Source organism: Heterocephalus glaber, unplaced genomic scaffold (assembly GCF_053883595.1).
Source record: "Heterocephalus glaber isolate CG9 unplaced genomic scaffold, H.glaber_assembly_v1.0 deba00001531, whole genome shotgun sequence".
NCBI lineage: Eukaryota > Metazoa > Chordata > Mammalia > Rodentia > Bathyergidae > Heterocephalus > Heterocephalus glaber.
The window spans coordinates 24,364,917-24,383,972 of NW_028258329.1; the positions used below are offsets into that span (position 1 = coordinate 24,364,917).

A 19,056-nucleotide genomic window follows, 5' to 3' on the forward strand; every position below is an offset into this window, starting at 1 on the left:
ATCTTATCTGAGGGTGGTGGTAGCTCCTGGGCAGGGTGAGTGAGGGCCAGGGTAGTCCTGAAGCACAAGTATCTGCCTCCGTCTACCTCATCACACCCTAACCTCCAGGGACCCCCCAGCCACAGGGGCCGGAAAGCCAAGGGCACCCTGTGCCCTAACACGAGAACTTGCCCCTCAGGCGGAAGGTGTGAAGCCCGAGCCCTTTGAGAACCACTCAGCCCTGGAGATTGCAGAGCAGCTGACCCTGCTGGACCACCTTGTCTTCAGGAAGATTCCTTACGAGTAAGTGGATGCAGACACCAGGCCCTGCTCCTCAGCACATCCACAGCCCATCCCCAAGGCAGGGTGTTGTGCTCCAGAGCTGCAGGTCTCTATCCAGCCAGGTCCACCTCAGCTCTCTCCTCACCAGTGAGCTACGTGAGTGCGCACACACACACACTCTTCTGGAAGTGTCTCTAACTCAGAGTTCCTATTCTGAAGGTCTAGAGAGTCTGTATCCACATATGCTTGCACACCAGTGTGTGTGCATGTATGTATGGGTACGTGCATGCATGTGTGAGTGTGTGTGTGTGCACTTGTGGCCCATAGGAGCTACTTTGGGGACAGCTCTGGAGGTTGAGAGAGCCCCAAAGCCTAGTGCTCCCCTTTGTGGCCCATAGTTAGCCACTGCCCACCCCACTGTGTTCATAGTAATCATGCTCTTGGGCCAGGGATTTAGCTCAGTGGTTTCACCGGCTGCTGTGCAAGCACAAGGACCCAAGTTCAATCCCTGGTACCAAAAAAAAAAAAGTTCAACATAGTAATCATGCTCTTTAGGTAACTTTGTGTCCCTCTTTCTTCATTTGTGTGCAAACATAATATCATATTTGTGAACACTACTTGAATAAGTGCACTAGCAGAGACCGATCAATCCTCCAATCTGCCTAGAAAGGAGGACGGGAGGACTAAAGAAAGAAAGACAATAAAGACATAATTTTATGATACATGGGGGGCTGGGAGGTCAGTGCCTCATAGTGGGCAAAGACAAAGACACTCCAAGCTAGCCATTATTTATTGGGTGCACACAATAATAGGAGGGAGTATCAGGTGACTTAGGACTCAGAAGGTGGTGGTGATCCTTTGTTGATGAGGGCGATAAGGAGAGCATTCTTACAATAGTGAGACAAGATAGCAGGCTAAGGAGGAATCTGTCCTTCCCCTTTCTCTTGTTTTATTACTACTCCGTTCTCAAAGAACCAGGATGTCTTCAGCTGATGTACTCTTGCCCTTGAGCATCACAGTATCTCGGGACCATTGAGGCCTCAACTTGTGACTAGAGGCAAAACAGAGCTATGTTTCCGCATGCCATAGCCAGCTCTCACACAAGAAGACACTGAGCTAGACAGCTGTAGTCACACTTTAATTATGAAATGATTTTTCCCAAAAAATTGTGTAGACTGGCTCTCAACAATCCACAGTCCTCCCTAACAGCATTACTAAACCACAAGGTGATTTCAGTTCTCACTTTTATGTTTAAAGCTGAAGTGAACACCCTGTGGCAAAATATTTCTCTGAATTTCTAACAATTGTTTAGGAATAGTCTTCCAGAATTGGAATGGCCAAGGGGCAGCATTTGGGAAACCTGCCACTACCTTCCCAACCTCACTCCCTGGGTGGGGAGGAACAGGAGACTACGTTTCCACACCCAGCTTACCTCTGGGTGCCTCCTGTCCGTGGGGAGCACCCTGGTGCCTCTCCTGAACACCTTGTCACCTCAGGGCCTGATAGTCTGTGGCTTCCCATGAGTTGCCAGAACCGGAGCACACTGCTGCCCCGCCAGCAGGTCCTTTACCCTTTCATCTGCTCTTCTGGGTGCCCTTGTAGTTCCCTGATCCATAGCTCAGCCACTGCAAAGTGACTGACGCGGTGCTTTCCCCACCACAAAGAAAGCCCCCTCCTGGAACTTATAGCCAGCGCTGGGCCATTCCACATCTCCCATCAGTCTCCCGCAGACCCCTGAGGAAGTTTACAGACAGGACACCAAGGCCCTGGGGCACAGCAGGCCTAAAACCTCACAGCCTGTGCAAGGCAGAGACCCACTTTAGCCCAGGGCCTGAAGGTCACACCCCAGAAATTATATCCTCAAAAGGCAAAGAAACAAGGGTGCCATGAAGTGGGCAGCAGCCCTGACCACATTCGCCTGGGCCCTGCTCCTTCCTGCAGGGAGTTCTTCGGACAGGGCTGGATGAAGCTGGAGAAGAACGAGAGGACCCCATACATCATGAAGACCACCAAGCACTTCAATGACGTGAGTGTGGGTAGTCCTCCCTCCCTCTTCCTGTCTGCAACCTTTCCTAGGCAAGGTCTGCAGGGCCTACGTGGGGAGCAGGATGGCGGGAAACAGACTGGCCAGTCCCTTGGGCACCCATAGGTCTGTTAAGTGGGGACACTGAAGAGTCACACAAAGGCCCCTAGACAGGGTAGCTCTCAGTAAGTGGGGCAGAGCAGGGTCAGTCCTCAGAGCAGGCACCTCGAAGCACTGGGAGGAAAGACAGGAAGGAGGAGCAGAGTGCAGCCAGCATCTCAGTATCAGAACACAAACAGAGGGCCAGGGATTTAGCTCAGTGGTTCTGCCGCCTGCCCTGCAAGGGCAAGAACCCAGAGTTCGATCCCCAGTACCACACACATACACCAAAAAAAAAACATTATAAGAGTAAATTATTAGTAGTAAATAATTTGGGCTGGGGATTTAGCTCAATGGTTCCACTGCCTGCCTTGCAAGCGCAAGGACCCGAGTTCAATCCCCAGTACCAAAAAAAAAAAGAAACACACACAGTGCAGCTGGCAAAGGCAGGTACCGTCTTTCCCATGTGTGCCTTGCCAGAGACCTCTGAACCTCCTGTGTACCAGCCAGGAGCATCATTTGCCCTAGAGAGGACCCCAGACCTATCACAGTAAGACGGTGCCACAGGATAACCCCAAAGACACAGGGGCCCCCAGAGCTGCTGAGGGCCAGGCTGGGCTTGTGCAGACAGCTCCTAGGTGTCCCTGGCTGCCCCGGTATCCAGCTCCACGGCCTCCTCCTCCTCCTCCACCGAGATCCCACGCCAGTTTTCCTGAGGAAGAAAAGCAAGAAAAGTGGCCCACGGGTGCAGCACAAGGGTCCTGAGCTGACTCTAAGACACTGGGTTCCCACGAGTGCAGCACGCACATGCACACATGTACCACACACACATGCACATGCGTATGCACTGCACACACACATTCCCAGAATGGGAAAACTCGAGAGCAGCAGGAAGGGGGGCCCGGACAGGTCCCAGTGTCTTAGGAGGCAAGATCCACACCTGCAGCGACCATTTCCCAGGTTCTCTAGTGAAGGTGGTGACTGCCCTGGCTGAGCTTAGCCTCATGCCTACCACTGTGCTTTCTGTGCACAGCGGTCACCTGGCCCAGAGACGGGCTCATCTCACACTTGAGGCTCCGGAAGGGGCTCCAAGACTGTGTGGCAGCATAGGGGGAGGTGGCTGTGTGAGAGAAGACCTCTCAGGATTGCATCCCCATGTTTCTTCAAGTACCAGGCCCTGGCCCACGGTAGCCTCGAGACAGTCCTTGGGGATCTCATAGCCCTTCATTCCTGCAGTTTAATCACCAGCTCCCATCGAGAACCTCTGGTGGTTGGAGGGGGGGTTGATGGTTGGTCCCACTTGGTCCAGCCACCTGGAAGGGCCAGCTGTCACCCTAGCAGGGGACAACTTGCAACACACCCCATCCTGGAGGGACCCCGGAGCCCAGAGGAATGGGGAAAGCCCAGGACTACGGTGCTGGCTCCCAGCCCGGGCACTGGGTGACTCTGCTGTGAACACACTAGCAAAGCAGAGTCCTGTAGGTATCCCAGGAGAGACAGACAGGAGGGCCTTGGGAGCGGGTGAGCCTGACCCACCTCACAGGCACTGGCATGGCACCAGGCAGCCAGGCTCAGCCCGCTCCCTGCCTCTGGCCTCCATGTGTCCAGGGTTGAGTGGGAGACCCAGAGCAGAGTGAGTGCTCGCTATACTACGTGGCAGGCTTCATTCCATTTAACCCATTGTACTCCTGCATGGAGGAAGCCTTGAGAGCTAAGAGTTCTTACAATGAACAAATACTGACATTTTATGATTTTATTCCGCCAGCCTTTTGACATGGCAAATGACAGTTGCACATTTTCTCATATTCAAAGATTCTTATATCCCAGAGCCAAGTCCACAGTGGTACCCTAAACATGCAGGTGTGTGATTTTCCTCCCTTATCTTGTCCATCTTTGGTGTTGGTACCAAGGTAATGCTGGCTTCATAGATTAAATTGGCAGGTATTCTTTATTTCTCTCTTTTCTGGAAGATATAACTAACCCGTTTCTTTAAAAAAAAAATAGTATAACCTGGGGCTGGGGATATAGCTTAGTGGTGGCATATGTGTTTAATGTGCACAAGGCCTTTGCTCCCATTAACAGCACCAAAAAAGAAAAAAAAAAGTTAGTAGAACATGTTTACCTTTGGGGGCTTGGTTTGTTTGCTTATCAGCACTTGGAGTGGAACCCAGGGCCACACACACCTGAAGCACACACTGCACACTGAGCTACGCCTCAGCCAAGTTCACTTGTTTCCTTGACGGAAAGATATTTTAACTACTACCTCAACTTAATTAAGAGATATAATACATGTTCTGTTTTGTGTTCCTTCCTGATTCTCCTAAGTAGTTCTCCACACATACGTTGTTCTATAATCCCTTCTTCTTGATGTACATCCTTCAGACATTGTTTTCAAGAGGATTTCTTTCTTTTTAAATAACAAATAGTCTTTTTTCTCTGAGCTGAGGCCTGAACCCAGGGCCTTGTGCGTGTTAGGCAAGTGCTCTACCACTGAGCTACACCAAGCCCTTTTTATTTTATTCAAGACAGGGTCTCACTAAATTGTCCAGATTGCACCTTAAACTTGTTAATGTTCTGCCTCAGTCTCCAGAGCATCTGTGCTTACAGACATGTTCCCCTGTGCCCTGCTAACCAGTAGTCTTTTTTTTTCTTTATAATAATTATAGATTCTTAGGAAGATGCAAGGAAATGTGCAAGGAGGTCAGTACTTCCTCCTGTACCAGCTCCTGGCAATTCCAGGTCCCTGAGCCCCATCTTCTCCCCCTGGGGCTCCTCCAGATCCACCCAACTTGTTTCGTGGGTGTGTTAGTGGTCAGGCCCAGGAGTCGGTGGGAATCTCCTCTCCTGTGCATGACCTACCCAAGCTAGTTGTGTGGCGGAAGACTCCCAGAGCTTGCAGAGTAACTGCTTTCTTCCATGAACCCCAGAACCCCTCAGTCAGGGTCTAGAGGGGATTCCCATGGGTGCCTAACTAGGCCACATTAAACTTCTGTATTTGTTATGAGAAAAATAACAAGTTTACATTCCCATTTGGAAATTTATCTCTTTTTCCATTATTCAAGGCTTTTGCACTCTTGGTAATTTTGTTTCCATGTAACATCCTACATGATTCTTGTTAATTTAAATCCCTTGGTAATTTACAAATCCCCATTTTTATTTTGGAGCTAATCTCTTTTTCATTGTATTTTCTAATTAGTTATTGCTTTTTGAGACAGGGCCTCACTGTGTAGTTCAGGCTGGCCTTGAACTCACTATGGAGCCCAGGCTGGCCTCAAACTCACAGTGATCTTCCTGCCTCAGCCTTCCGAGTGCTGGGATTACAGGCATGTGCCACCAAGCTCGGCCTAGTTATTGCTAACTTATAGGAAAACTTTTTATTTTCATAGGTTGAGTCTTTACCCAGCTATCCTATTTACTCTCCAGTCCACTCTTTAGGAATTTTCAAACGGGCAATCATGTCTGCCACAACTAATGATTTATTGTCTCAGCAAGACTTATTCCTCTTACTTTTTTCCTATTTTATTGCATTGGCTTAAAGATCAGCAACTTGATTGCTTCTGAAATCATCCGTAATGAGGACATCAGTGCACGGGTGAGCGCCATCGAGAAGTGGGTGGCTGTGGCCGACATCTGCCGTTGTTTACACAACTACAACGCCGTGCTGGAGATCACTTCTTCCATGAACCGCAGCGCAATCTTCCGCCTCAAAAAGACATGGCTCAAAGTCTCTAAGCAGGTGTGGGCAGAGGCTGGCACCACTGCAGTTTGGAGTTGGGCTGGGGTTGGGGAGGGAGAGCCCGGGGTGGCCACTAGACATCTACAGGCAGGCAGAGGCCTGGATTTAGGGCTCACACTCCCTGGTTAAACAGACTCACACCCCATCTGTCAGCAGGACCAAGTATCATGCCCACACATGCGGCTTTGGAACCTCTGGGACTCTGAGTCCCACTGAATAATTCATATCCCAGCGTAGGAAGTGTGAGGCTGAGATTGATGAAACACTCTGCCTCTTGGTTGGGGGAAGAGTAGGGCTTCACAGGGTCCCTCCCAGATATGCAGAGTGGCTAAAACACTGTCACAGAATCCCTTTCCAGGGCATTAATTTCACTGGCCCTCTGGCCACCAGAGTTGGGTGGCTCTGTTACCCATCAGAATTGGTCATCTTAGGTGTGAGTTTGATCTTTGTTCCTTCAAAATATGATTCTGAACCACTGAGAAGCCCTGAGAACCTCCACATCATCTAGGCCAGTTCGGCCTGTTGAGGTTCAGGCAGAGATGTTGGCAAGGCCTGGGCTAATCCAGCTCAGCACCTTTCCTCCCACCCTCCTCTGTCAGGATGAAGTCATCCTTTCCAGAGTGCTCTCAACCAACTCCTCTTTCTCTTCCCTCTGGGGACCTCCTGGAACCCACATTCTGCATCTCTTGGCCACATTCTCCAGCATCACCCTCTTCACAGAATTGGCCTTTCTGAAATCTTCCGTTCTCTTTCAAGACTACAGACAGAGGGCAGTTAGGCAGTGCACGTGCCTGGCCTGCACTGCAGGATGCTGTCCAGGACCTGGGGCCAGCTGCCCCGGCCCACTGCCCTCCACCCTCTCAGAATAGACCCAGCCAACTTCTCCAGCTCTTCTGCTCATGTGATGGTGTGTCTGTAGAGTTGTTATTGACCTACCAAATCGCCGCATTCTGTAGGGTGCCAGAAGTACAGCCTCTGCATCTTGTTCTTGTCACTCCCTTAAATGTGCTGGCCCAACACAAAAAAAGTATTACCCCAAGTCCAGTCCAGTCCTGGACGTGAATTGAGCAGTCAAGTGCAGTTTGGGACTGTTCATTCCTTCTTCTTTCATTCCTGTCCCCATCCTCTTTGTAAACTGTCACTCTCCCTCAGGAAAGGATCGGATGCTTCGTCATAGGACGGCACCAGTGAGTGACGGGGCTTTGTGTGTTTCCTCTCCCCACTTCCTGGGGATGGTTGTATTTTAGTAGGGACAAAAGCTTTTCTTCAAATTCATTCCTCTTGAGGAGGAAACACTCTTGGCCACTAGAAGGCTTCCATTCAACGAATAGGAGGGGCTGTCATAAACTGTCTTCCTGTCCCCAAGGCAGCCTCTTTGCTTAGTCCCTGTTTCAGTCACATATCAAGCCCTGGTCCCCTTCTCCCCTCTAGCACTCCACTTACCAAAGTTGCCCAAGAGCCTGGTTCTGGGAAGCATTGAAGGGTGGAAGCTGCTGGCTCAGCCAGAGACACGTGAGCTGCTTCAAGTTGGAGCACACTTGTTGAGAGCACCAGGGAAAACACTGTGCCTTCCTAGGCCATATAACTCGTTCTTCGACAGAATGTGACAGCCTAGGAGAAGCAGACAACACAGCGAGCTCAGAGATGCAGAAGGAATCAAAATGTGCTCTCAGAGGTATAGCTGATCCCTGATGTGTACAGGAAAGCCCCACATCAGAATGGCTTCTGCACATTTTCATGGCCTCAGAGCTTGATGACACTTCACCCAGAGCTCTGAGGAGCTCCTGATCTAGCCTCTGTCTCCCCAAAGTCTACAATGTCTGAACTAGTATTGCCCCTGGGGAACACCTAGACTGCCCTCCATTTTTCAGGGCGGCACACTGGGGCCCATGGAGGGGAGCAGAGTGGCGATTTGCCTTTGGGCATCCCTAGGGGTTGACAAAGCCTGCAGAGCCGTCTCTGATCACTCCTTTGCATGTGGGTGGACAACAGCAAGGAGGGGAGGCTCTGGCTGATACTTGTCTTGGGAGGCAAAGTGTGGAGCCACACAGCTGCTCTGCCCTTCTTTCCCCTCAAAGGGTGCACATTGATCTTTTCTTCCATCAACATGGAGACTTTGGTTGTCATTTTCTTTGGCAGAGTTCTCAGACAAAATCTGATCCAAAGATTGTGCACATTGGTTTTTTTTAGCCTTTTATTTATTTTGAGACAGGGTCTTGCTAAATCACTAAGTTGAGCAGACTAGGATCAAACTTGCGGTCCTCCTGCCTCAGCTTCCCAGAGTGCTAGGATTACAAGAGGGTGCCTCCATGGCTGGCCACAACTGAGCAACTCTTGGCCCCTGGGCCCATGTCTCCTCCAGGACGATTAGCACTCCTGGTCATATGGCACAAAGCCACCTTGAGCATAGTTTCTCAGCCACATTCTGGATTTTGGAGACCAGTCATGGAGATGAAGCACTGATCCATCTTACCTTTTATAAATGAGGCTGCTAAGGACCCTAGAGGTGAAGAGATTTTCCTGGGCCTCCTTGGGAGAGGAGCTCGAAGCCTAACCCAAGGAAACACACTCTATGGATCACACCTGACCTCTTCAGCAAGACTCCAGCCTCAAGGATCCTGCACCAGCCAATGTGTGGGCTTAGCATTGGGCAAACTCTCACCAAGGGATTCTCTACTGGAGGCTTTTCTCCTTGTGACCAGTCCATCCTCCATCTTTTCTCTTGGTTCTTAATTTTGGGTGATTGTTCCTGGTACAGTGAAGTGCAGCTGTGAGGAGATGGGTACAGCTCATGAAAAGATCCCAGTCATGGTCTGGATGCAGGCTCCTTGGGGTCACTCACCAAGGCCTTCTGACACAGACTGCCTCATGTCCCATGCACACTCAGAAACCACACCGGCTTCTGTGTTCCGAGTGATGTACACAAGCCCAGACAGGAAATGAGGACCCAAGCCTGACTCCTGAGGAGGCTGGGGGTGAAGTTGGCAGATACAAGGCAAATATGGCAGCATGCTGGAGTGGGGCCGTGGGCCTTGACACATGCCGTGTGTCAAATGCTTCTAATTCCTTCTAGACAAAAGCCTTGATTGATAAGCTGCAAAAGCTTGTGTCATCAGAGGGCAGATTTAAGAATCTCAGAGAAGCTCTGAAAAAGTAAGTCATGTGTCATTTTGTCACTGTTATGTTTAAAAGTACAGACCTGCTTCGCAGAGGCCTGGCCAAGTCACACAGCCAGGGCAGGATGTCTGTCTGTCTGCCTGTCCCCTGTCTACCACAAGACCCCTAACTCCCTGGCCCCCATGCTGGGTCAGCTTTCCCTCCACCATCTCCAGGGCTGGTAGCACTTCCCAGGAGCAGCACAGGAGGGGCACAGGAATCCTCATGGTCATAGCAGCTGTAGCTTTCAACAGTACTTTTTTGTATTTTAGTAATTCTGAATCAGCTTATGTGTTCAACTCAGTATATTTATTTAAGGTGGTTGTGTTTCCTTTTTCACCTGAGAATTAGTCATCAAAAAACCAGGGGAATGAGCCAGGGATTTAGCTCAGTAGTTCTGGCGCCCGCCTTGAAAGCGCCAAGTCCCAAGTTCGATCTCCAGTACCAAAAACAAAAAACAAAACTCAGAGGGTATATAGAGACAGCACCATCTTGGAATGAAAGAAATGTAATTTTGAGTTAATCAGGCCTTATAGTCTGCAAAGCACTTCCCTGGCCATTGCACACGTAGCCCATCCACACGACTGGTGAGATAGGTCTCCCAGCCAGGGTGTTCTGGGCACTTTGACCAGTATAGTTCTTTGCTGTGGGAGGCTGCCTTGTGCACAGTGGGGCTCTTAGCAGCATCCCTGGCGTCTGCCCCCAGATGCTAAAGGTACCCTCCGGGTACATCCAAAAACGTTACCAGACAGCCAGAACTGCCCTCTGGAGGACTCCAAGCCCACTCCCCCGGTCCTGTTTTCCCAGACCAAAGCTGAAGAGCGAGTGGCTGTGCCAAGGACACATGACCACAGCACCAGAGCCCAAACTGTGCCCAGGCCTGCTGCAAGGCCAGTGCTGTGAGGTCTGCCATGGATAGCAGCCTCTCTGGAAAGCAGCGGCTCAGCCGCTCTGCATGCCCTGTGGCCTCGCCCCCGTGTGAACTGTGGGCTTTGCCATTATCAACCTTCCCTCTCCTCCAGCTTCTTTTGTTGACTCCTGTGGCATCCCTTTTTCTTCTTGCCTGAGTGGCCACTCACCTTGGAGAGACCCTGGGATCCTCCAGGGGTACCGGGTCCTGAGGAATCCCCTTTCTCTCCCATGAGGCACGCACTGGGGTCACTGCCTGGCACCTGGGCACCAGACAGACAAAGCTTCCGGCCCTTGACAACAGCTTGGACGCTCTGCAGCCCAAACCATCAGCCCATTGCCCCCTCTTGTGTCCTCCTGCCGTTCTCGGCCACCCTCCCCATCTCTGTGTGCCATTGCCTTGGCCATCTGCACTTTGTGTCCTCAGACAGATGTTGCCACATCTGTGCTGTCTGGCCATCTTTCCTCTGCCAGGGCTCCGCGAAGCCCCTGTGGACTGTGCTTGTGGGAGCAGCCCTACTGTGCATTCTCCAGTTTGTCTGTCTGCCCTGGTGCTGCCCCATCTGCCTCCTTCATATGCTTCCTCGTCCGCACAGCAGCACACCGCTGTCTACACTGCCTCGTGGCCCCCTTCTGTCTGCATCTCCTCCTGATTCTTCCTTCTTTCAGGTTCTTGTGGGCCTGTGTAAGGGTCCCCTGGCCCCCCTGCTGCTGGCAGCAGGGGCAGAGGTGGCCTCTGCGGGGTCTGGGAGTTAGGACCTTTAGGCCAGCCAGGCCGCCCTCCTGAATAAGTAGGGTCAGCCAAAGGAGCTAAGGTTTCATACAGAGTAGGGTCACAGAAGTCCTGGGTATCTGTATCACTGAGGCAGGGGACAATGCAGGAGTGAGATAGAAGTCTGCAGGCACAGCGGGTGACCTGTTCAGACAAGCAGCCCACACCAGCCTCCCTGTGGGGCTTGCAACCCCATTCATATTTCCCTGGAAATCATTTTCAGCCTGTGATTAAAATCTGCAGCCTCAGGGCCAGGGATTTAGCTCAGTGGTTCCACTGCCTGCCTCACAAGCACAGGGTTCTGCGTTCCATCCCCGGTACCAAAAAAAAAAAAGCCAGAACCTGGCAGCAGAAGGTTTGCTGCCTTTGCTGGCTAAGACCCCACCCTCAAATGCCACATCCCAGCCTCCCAGCCACACTCTCGGATGTACCTCGGCCCACCAATACTCCTGGCTGTGCTCACCCCTTCAGTGCCCTGCTTGGGAACCCAAAAGTGACCCTGCCTGCCCCTCGGCCCCTCCTGCCACCCTCTCACTGACCAGAGCCTCCCCACATCTCCATGTACAAAAATGCAGCCAAGAACTAAGTTGAGCAATTCTTTTAGGGCCAACTCCATTTGCCTGCCCTGTCTCAGCCCAGCCCAGCACACTGACATATCTGGACTTTTTGTCTTGAATTCGAGTGAGAAATCCTTGATTCAGAGGCACACGGGACAGGTTTCTGTCCTAGTCTGTTCCCCTGAATCTAGGGCAGGGGTGTCTCTGGCGGACCCTGACAGCAGCTGCTTGCCAGGCCACCCCAGCACTAGTGAATGGGGTGGAGACCTGTGGACCTCCGCAGACACGATGAGCCCAAGGCTGCCATCCAGAGTTCCAGAATCCCCAGCCTCCTAGAGGCCAAGCGCCTGTTTCTGCCCTCATTTTCTGCCTGTGACATGACACAGCAGCTGGTATCTAGGTGACAGAAAACAAGACGAGACCCTGTACCCCACCCTGTGATGATTTTCTCTTTTCCCAGTACCCAGTCAACCACAGCACATGCCAGAACCTTGGGTCTGTGTGCCAGCTGCACTCAGCCCACACAGCCGAGGCCCTTGGGACTCTGCACCTGTGCAGACAGGCAGCGGCTCTGTCGCCATATGTGAGCTATTTGGATGAGCTGAAGCCTAGGGCAAGGCCAGCTCCCACCTGGAAGAGGCCATGGCACCCACAAGGAAGGAGCCCAGTGTACCGTGTGCCCCCTCTCAGTCTGATGTTCAGCAGTGCTTGGGCCCCAGGCAGGGCATCTGTGGGGCCCCCAGGCCATCCTCAGTCCCCTCGGGGCTCTGGGCGTGTGTGAGGGAGAGAAAAGCTGCTGATTAAGAGTGCTGCAGTGCCTTCCTTCTAGGCCCTCCCAGGAGGTGCTAGGTGGGGACAGAGTTTGATGGGGCTGCTGGCATCACCTGCAAGTAACTGGACTGCCTATCACTTTCCAGCCGCGGGACCATGGAGTCCCGCTTAGGGCTAGGGGCTCTCTGAATCTCCAGCCACTCCTCCCCAAGATTACCTGGCTGCCCTCTCATGTGGCTGGGGACAGGTCAAGGGGACGGGTGGGAACAGGTGAGGGGAGCAGGTCAGGGTGATGGGTGAAGGGAAATGGGTAAGGAGGGATCAATAGAGGGACAAGTAAGGGAGAGTGGGTGAGATAAAATGGAGGGCACAGACGAGGAGGAAGAGGACGGGAGGGAGGGGCGGGTAAGGGTCAGTACAGGTGAAGGGGAACGAGGGCAGCCAGAACATGTGAGGGAGACGGCGACTGGGGGCAGGGACAGGTGCTTGGGAAAAGGTGATGGGGGATGGGCAAGGGAGGACAGGTGGGGAGGCAGGTGGCGGGACCAGTGAAGGCCGAGAGCACCCAGAGAACCTGGCCGTCAGCAGACTGCCACAGCCTTCCAATACCACACCCACTGTTGAGATCTTTGGCTTATTTCTCCATCAGGGCCATGAGCCTGGGCCTCAGACCCTAGTCTGATAGAAGGAGATGAAAGACTGCCCAGTAACAGCTGTCTATGAGAAGGGCAGAGAGACCCAGGCGGCTCTTCCATGCCCGAAGGAGACTGACACCCTCTAGGGACAGAACTGGGGTCTCATGTATGCCAGGCAAGTGCTCCAGCTCTGAGCTGTGTCCCCACCCCAGCCTTATGTCTATTCTATCCCAAACCACAGCTGTATATATTCAAAACTGTATTATAAATATGTGGGCTGAGTGGGTATAGCTCAATGGTAGACACTTGTCTAGCATGCAGGAGTCCCTGGGTTCAATCCCCAGCACTGCAGTGTACGCATGTGTATGTAATTTGAAATCACAGTCTGGTGTGCAAATACATATATGCATAATAAGAACAAAGGTTTCACAAACATCTGCCTTTATTCCATGCAGTGAACTCAAGTATTTCCCACTCTGTTCCACTTTTTTTTTTTTTTTTGCTACCGGGGATCGAACTCGGGTCTTTGCGCTTGTGCAGCAGGCGGTGAAACCACTGAGCTAAATCCCCGGCCCCTCTGTTCCACTTTTTAATCTGGCCTACACCTTCTAAATTGATTCTTACAATCACAAAAGAGCCAAGGCACAGTTAGAAAACCCTCTGTCACCATGTCCCCAACACCCAGTGCCCACCCCATCACAACTTCCCTAACCCTGTGCCAGCTGCACTGGGCTTTAACAGTCTTCTTTAAATTAACACTTCTTCCTTCGCAAACATTTAAATAAGTAAGTTTTATATCACGGAGATACATGGCAAAGCCAGCACACTTATGTAACTCCAAGGTTACCATGAAAAAAATATATCATAAAAAGAAAGCAGTGTTATTAAATTCTATCTGGATATTAATGCTTGTCAGCTCAGACACCAGGACCTGTTGGTGTTTGCTTAAAAAGGAAAAAACAGTGAGGGGAGGAGATGCTGAGTGTTGGAAGTGTCACAGCCACACTCGCACCAAACACGGCTCCTCTGGGAGCAAGGGGACAGCCAAAAATCCAGGCTTTTTAGTGTGTGAATCACTGTTAAGACAGTGCTGCCAGGGGTTTAGCTCAGTGGTTCCAGCACCTGCCGTGCAAGTGCAAGGTCCCGAGTTCGATCCCCAGTACCAAAAAGAAAGAAAGTAAGACAGTGTCTGTGCACCTCTGAAATCAGCTCCCAGACCACCTCAGACTGTTTTTGCTGCCATTTATGCTGTGCACACAAGGAGCCTAAGCTCAGAGGAGCCCAGCCCTGGCTCAGGGTCACACAGCAAGCAGATGAGGGACAGGGCCAGATTTCTGTTCTTGATCTGCCATCCTCCCTGCCTTGCCTTCTGCCAGTATGGCAGGATTGTCTAGATGCCCCAAGGAGACAAGTGAGGTGGCTGGAAAGGAGTGGAGCACTGTGTGAGGAGCCCCTAGAAGGAGCAAGGGGAGTGAGTCCATCCCAGAGTGCAGTGCCCGCGGACCCTGTCACAGCCCCTGCCAGCCCCAGGTCTGGCCATCACACCAGGCTCCCATCTCCTGAAAATATAGTGCAAAGCCCCCACCCCGTCATTATCCAGGTGACTCCCAGGAAATTATCTCCGAGGGCCAGTGTTTCCCTGTGGTCCCTGGCTGGGGAGGGAGGGCCAGGGATGCTGTTCTGCAGAAAGGGGCCGGTGGGCCCTGGGGGCAGGGCTGCAGGGTGCATGGGGGGCACTGGGTGGAGTGGCTGGTGACAGAGGGCAGAGGTGGTGGGGGTCTGTGGCTCAAGGAGGGGAGAGACGTTTGGCTCAGGCCCCAGACAGCCCCTTGTCACCCCACACCAAGGGACAGACCTCAGCTGGCGGCTGAGGGCCAAGCTTTGCTTTTTTTCCTGGCAAATAGAAACCCCTCTGCCTCTAGCCAAGGAAAACATGTATGCAGGGTGTCCTGTTCTTGGCACAATTCCTTTTTTAAGTGAAAAAATTCTGTGAATGCCATTTGCTTCCAAGCTGTGACCCACCCTGTGTCCCTTACCTGGGGATGTACCTCACCGATCTGGCCTTCATTGAGGAGGGGACCCCGAACTACACGGAGGACGGCCTGGTCAACTTCTCCAAGATGAGGATGGTATGTTTCCAGGGGAGGGCAGGAACCTCAAAACCCAGCCAGGTGCTTCAGTGCAAAAACCCTCAGGTACTTTGGTGCTGGACTGAGTCAGCAGCCCCAGTAAGAGCCAGGTGTCAGGCGGGTGCCAGGCCTCAACCCCATGTTGCCCCTTTAATCTGACAGTCTGAGAGGCAGGACCCCCCTGCTCCCCACCTTACAGAGGGCAAACTGAAGCTTTCGAGGTCGAGGGACAGGGCCAAGTTCGCCCCACAAGTAGAGGGTGGAGCAGATGCCACCACCCACACCCCTTCCACGTTGCTCATGGAAACCGTTGCAGCATGCACTTAGGCAGCACGCTTCAAACTTTCCCCAGAACGTAGGACCTAGGAGGAGCCTGAGGAGACCATCAGCTTCTCCCTGCTCCAACCAGAGCCCCTGCTTTCACCAGTTTTGTACAATGGGCCTCCATGTTAGTGTTTCTCTGTCGAGTGACAGGGCTGGAGCACTTCCACATCACATCTCGTGCCCAGTGGGCACCTCGGTGCCTTTATCCCTTGCTGGAGTCGCGGGTTCTGTTTCTCACTGTGGCGTCATTTGAGCCACTGATTTGAAGGAGGGGCTTAGTTTCCTCTCTCAATCGAATTATCATAATTAGCTCATGGACGCTTAAGAAGTATCACCCTTGGAAGCAGGTTGCCAGCTTCAGGAAACCCCTGCTGACTTTGGTGGCAGGCATACACCTGTAATCCAAGCCTTCTGGGAGGCTGGAATGAGAGGATCACAAATTTGAGCCCAACTTTGCCAATTTAGCAAGACTCTGTCTCAAAATAAAAAATGAAAAGGAGTAGCTCAGCACGAGGTTCAGTCCCAGGGCCCTTTGTTCATACAAAGTGAGATGGCACTGAGCAAGCATAGTCTTCTAAAACTCCCTGCCTTCCCACAGATATCCCACATTATCCGAGAGATTCGCCAGTTCCAACAAACTGCCTACAAAATCGAGCACCAAGCAAAGGTAAGCTGGCAGCACCTGCCCGGCCCCGGGTTCATGCAAGGCTCTTGTCAGCCATTTCCTTCCTCACCTGCACACTTTCCCTTCCTGAACCCTCATAGGCCCAACTCAGATGCCCTCCCTATAGGGATACCTTCCCCATTCCCTGTCCCCTGGTCAGAAATGAGCTGTGCCTTATTCATGTCAGGCCTGTGCTTAGCTTTGACATCTGGTTTATAACCAGGTCCAAGCTCCCAAGGCAAGAGAGGCAGGGTCTAAACATGTCTTTTGTTTTTGTTTTTGTATCAGGAATCGAACTCAGGGCCTTGAGCTTGCCAGGCAGGCGCTATGCCACTGAACTATATCCTGGGCCCTAAATATGCCTTTTTGAAAAGTACTATGTTCACAAGTCACAAAACTCACACTGGTCCCTCCCAAAGGCCACAGCATCCCCAATTGCTTGGGTCTATGTCCACAAGCAGTCCATAAACACAAGTGAACTTTTTTTTTTTTTTTTTGGTACCAGGGCTCAAACTCAGGACCTTGTGCTTGTGAGGCAGGCACCAGAACCACTGAGCTAAATCCCCGGCCCTGTACTTTGTATACTGTAGTGTAATCTGCTACGTACTGCTCAGCATTGTTCTTTTTCTTCTTACTGATAATACACCTCAGGGATCAGTCTGGGCTGAGACAGGTGCACCCTCGTGTCTCTGTGGCTGCAGAGAAATCCACTCACATAGCCTCCTCTATGCTGATGGATGTCCCACTTGTTTGAGTCTCTTGCTGTCGCGGACAAGGCCCAGAGAAACACCTATGTCCCCAAGCAGGCTTTGCTGCTGTGCACTTCCAGTCACCACAACCAGGAGTTTTGCAAAAGACAAGCAGATTCTTCGTGAGGCAGCCAAACATGTGGAAACAGAAAAACAAGCCTCAAGTCCGCCTCCTGGAGGGCGGGATTTGGGGGTATTTATGGGCTGAGGAGCAAGGAGCAGAGGTTGGGTTAAAACTTCCTCAGCTCTCACCACAGTGACCCCTGAGTTGAGGTTCTGTGCACTGGAAGCAAGTAACTCAGAGCAGATGGAGGTGGGAAGGCTCATTCAGGGGCTGAGAGCTGGTGACCTGAGGCTCCGCATCTGGAAGGAGAGAGGGAGGCAGGGGCGTGCGGTCCTGAGGTGGCGCCTTGCCCAGGGAGCTTCACTTCCTGGCGAGGCAGGCCATGTGCAGTGGGAGGGCCCCATAGCCTCGGAGGACAGCGTTAGTCCCTGCTGAACTCGACAGGGCTCCTGGGCTCCTGGAAGGATCTGCAGTGTGGTCCCTGGGACAGTGGGACCCCTGAGAGAAAGCTGTATAATTGGACTAACTTACATTTTAAAGGATTTCAGGACCCTATAAAAAACGGTTGGCAGGTCGGTCTCATTTCATCATTCAAGCCTTGAGTTGATCACTTCATTTTACACACAAACAACTGAGATTTGCTAATCAGACCTCCTGGGCTCTCAGGCCTAGGACCTCACCCTGCCCAGTCACCCATTTGGTCTCTCTCAAGCATCCTCACCTTATTCACAGTTAACAAAAACCAAGTGCCAGACACAGCCACAAGAACACCAGAAAATCCAGCTTTTATCATTTGCCTTTCTACTTTCTTTTGTGATCAGTGTGTTGAGCTGGACATAGTAGTGCATGCCTGCAATCCCAGCTACTCAGGAGGCTGAGTCAGGGCAATCACAAGTTTGAGACCAGTCTGGGCAACTTAGTGGGGCCCTGTCTCAAAATAAAGTTTATAAAGGACTGGGAATATAGCTCAGTGGAGAGCAACTGCCTACCATGTGCAAGGCCCTGGGTTCAATCCCCAATATTGGGAGGAAAAAAAGAAAAAGAATTTGTTTATTTTCTTCCTTGTGAACTCCTGACCTCTTTTCAGCTGACTAGAAAAGAAAAGGTAGTGGGTAATTAACTGGGCCAGTTTGTGTTGCTCTTTATTCAATAAGCAAATATTTACTGAGCAAGTGCTACACATCTGGCACTAGTTAGGCCCTGTAGCACAGCAGTGACAGGCGTGGTGGCACATGTCTGTAATCTCAGCACTCTGGAGCCTGAGGCAGGAGGATTGCCATGAGTTCAAGGTCAGCCTGGGCTACATAGTGAGATCCTGTCTCAGAAAAAAAAAGAAATAGGTGAACTTATAGTTTTATATATACATATTGTGTGTGTGTGTGTGTGTGTGTGTGTAGCACTGTGGATTGAACCAAGAGCTACTCAGTCTACCAGGGAACACCTAGGCTCAAAGCCCACCAGTGCCACTCACAGCTGAATACATTCTGCAAAGCTCTTACCTGCCTTGCCTGCTAAAAGTTCTTCTACCAATGGGGATTTAGCACAGTGGCACCTTGCCTGCCTCACAACCACAATGTCCTGTGTTCGATCCCTGGTACCAAAACACAAAACAACAACAAAAAAGTTTTTATACCAAGCTAGGACAGGTCATTGTGGTAATTAAGTGTGACACCTTTGTCAAAAGTACTCTATAAAAGCCTTGCAACAAGACATGAGCCCCTGAGGGATGAGAACCCTGGGGTGAGCTGATGAGGGGGGTCTGATGTAGCTATCACTGGGCAAAAGAAGCAGACTTTGGGGGAAAGGCCTGTGGGGCAAGGGCAGGTGTTTAAAGGCCATGGGTCTCAATCTTCAGCATGCGTCAAAGTCAGATTCACCAGAAAGGATGACGTTTACAGTCTGTAACTTAAATAAAATGAGGATCAGGGCTGAAAGCCCAGCATCCTGACAGCATTGGCGCTGCCAAACACTCTTTAGAAAGAAACATGTTAACCTGTAATAAGAACCCCAGTATTCCTGTTCCTACAGTGTATTGTTCTGATTCCTTTACTACTACAAAATACCTGAGGCCTGGTACTTTATAAAGAAACAAGGTTTTTTAGCTCACTGTTCTCAAGGTTTCAGCTATGGCACCAGCACCTGCTGGGCCCGTGAGGGCCTCCTGGCAGGTAGCATCACCAGGGTGGAGCATTCTTCAGACAGAAGAC

At 51.5% G+C, this 19,056-nt stretch overlaps 1 protein-coding gene across 2 annotated transcripts in view; it reads left to right on the forward strand.

Moving 5' to 3' along the window:
* Window positions 1-19,056, forward strand: part of Rasgrf1 (Ras protein specific guanine nucleotide releasing factor 1) — a 111,557-nt gene that overhangs the window by 88,029 nt on the left and 4,472 nt on the right. For both annotated transcript variants that reach the window (XM_004874801.4, XM_004874800.4), the window contains exons 21-26: window positions 179-282; window positions 2,203-2,287; window positions 5,922-6,119; window positions 9,193-9,272; window positions 14,931-15,048; window positions 15,971-16,039. In XM_004874801.4, the coding sequence (XP_004874858.1) occupies window positions 179-282; window positions 2,203-2,287; window positions 5,922-6,119; window positions 9,193-9,272; window positions 14,931-15,048; window positions 15,971-16,039 (654 nt within the window). The remainder of the gene's footprint in view (window positions 1-178; window positions 283-2,202; window positions 2,288-5,921; window positions 6,120-9,192; window positions 9,273-14,930; window positions 15,049-15,970; window positions 16,040-19,056) is intronic.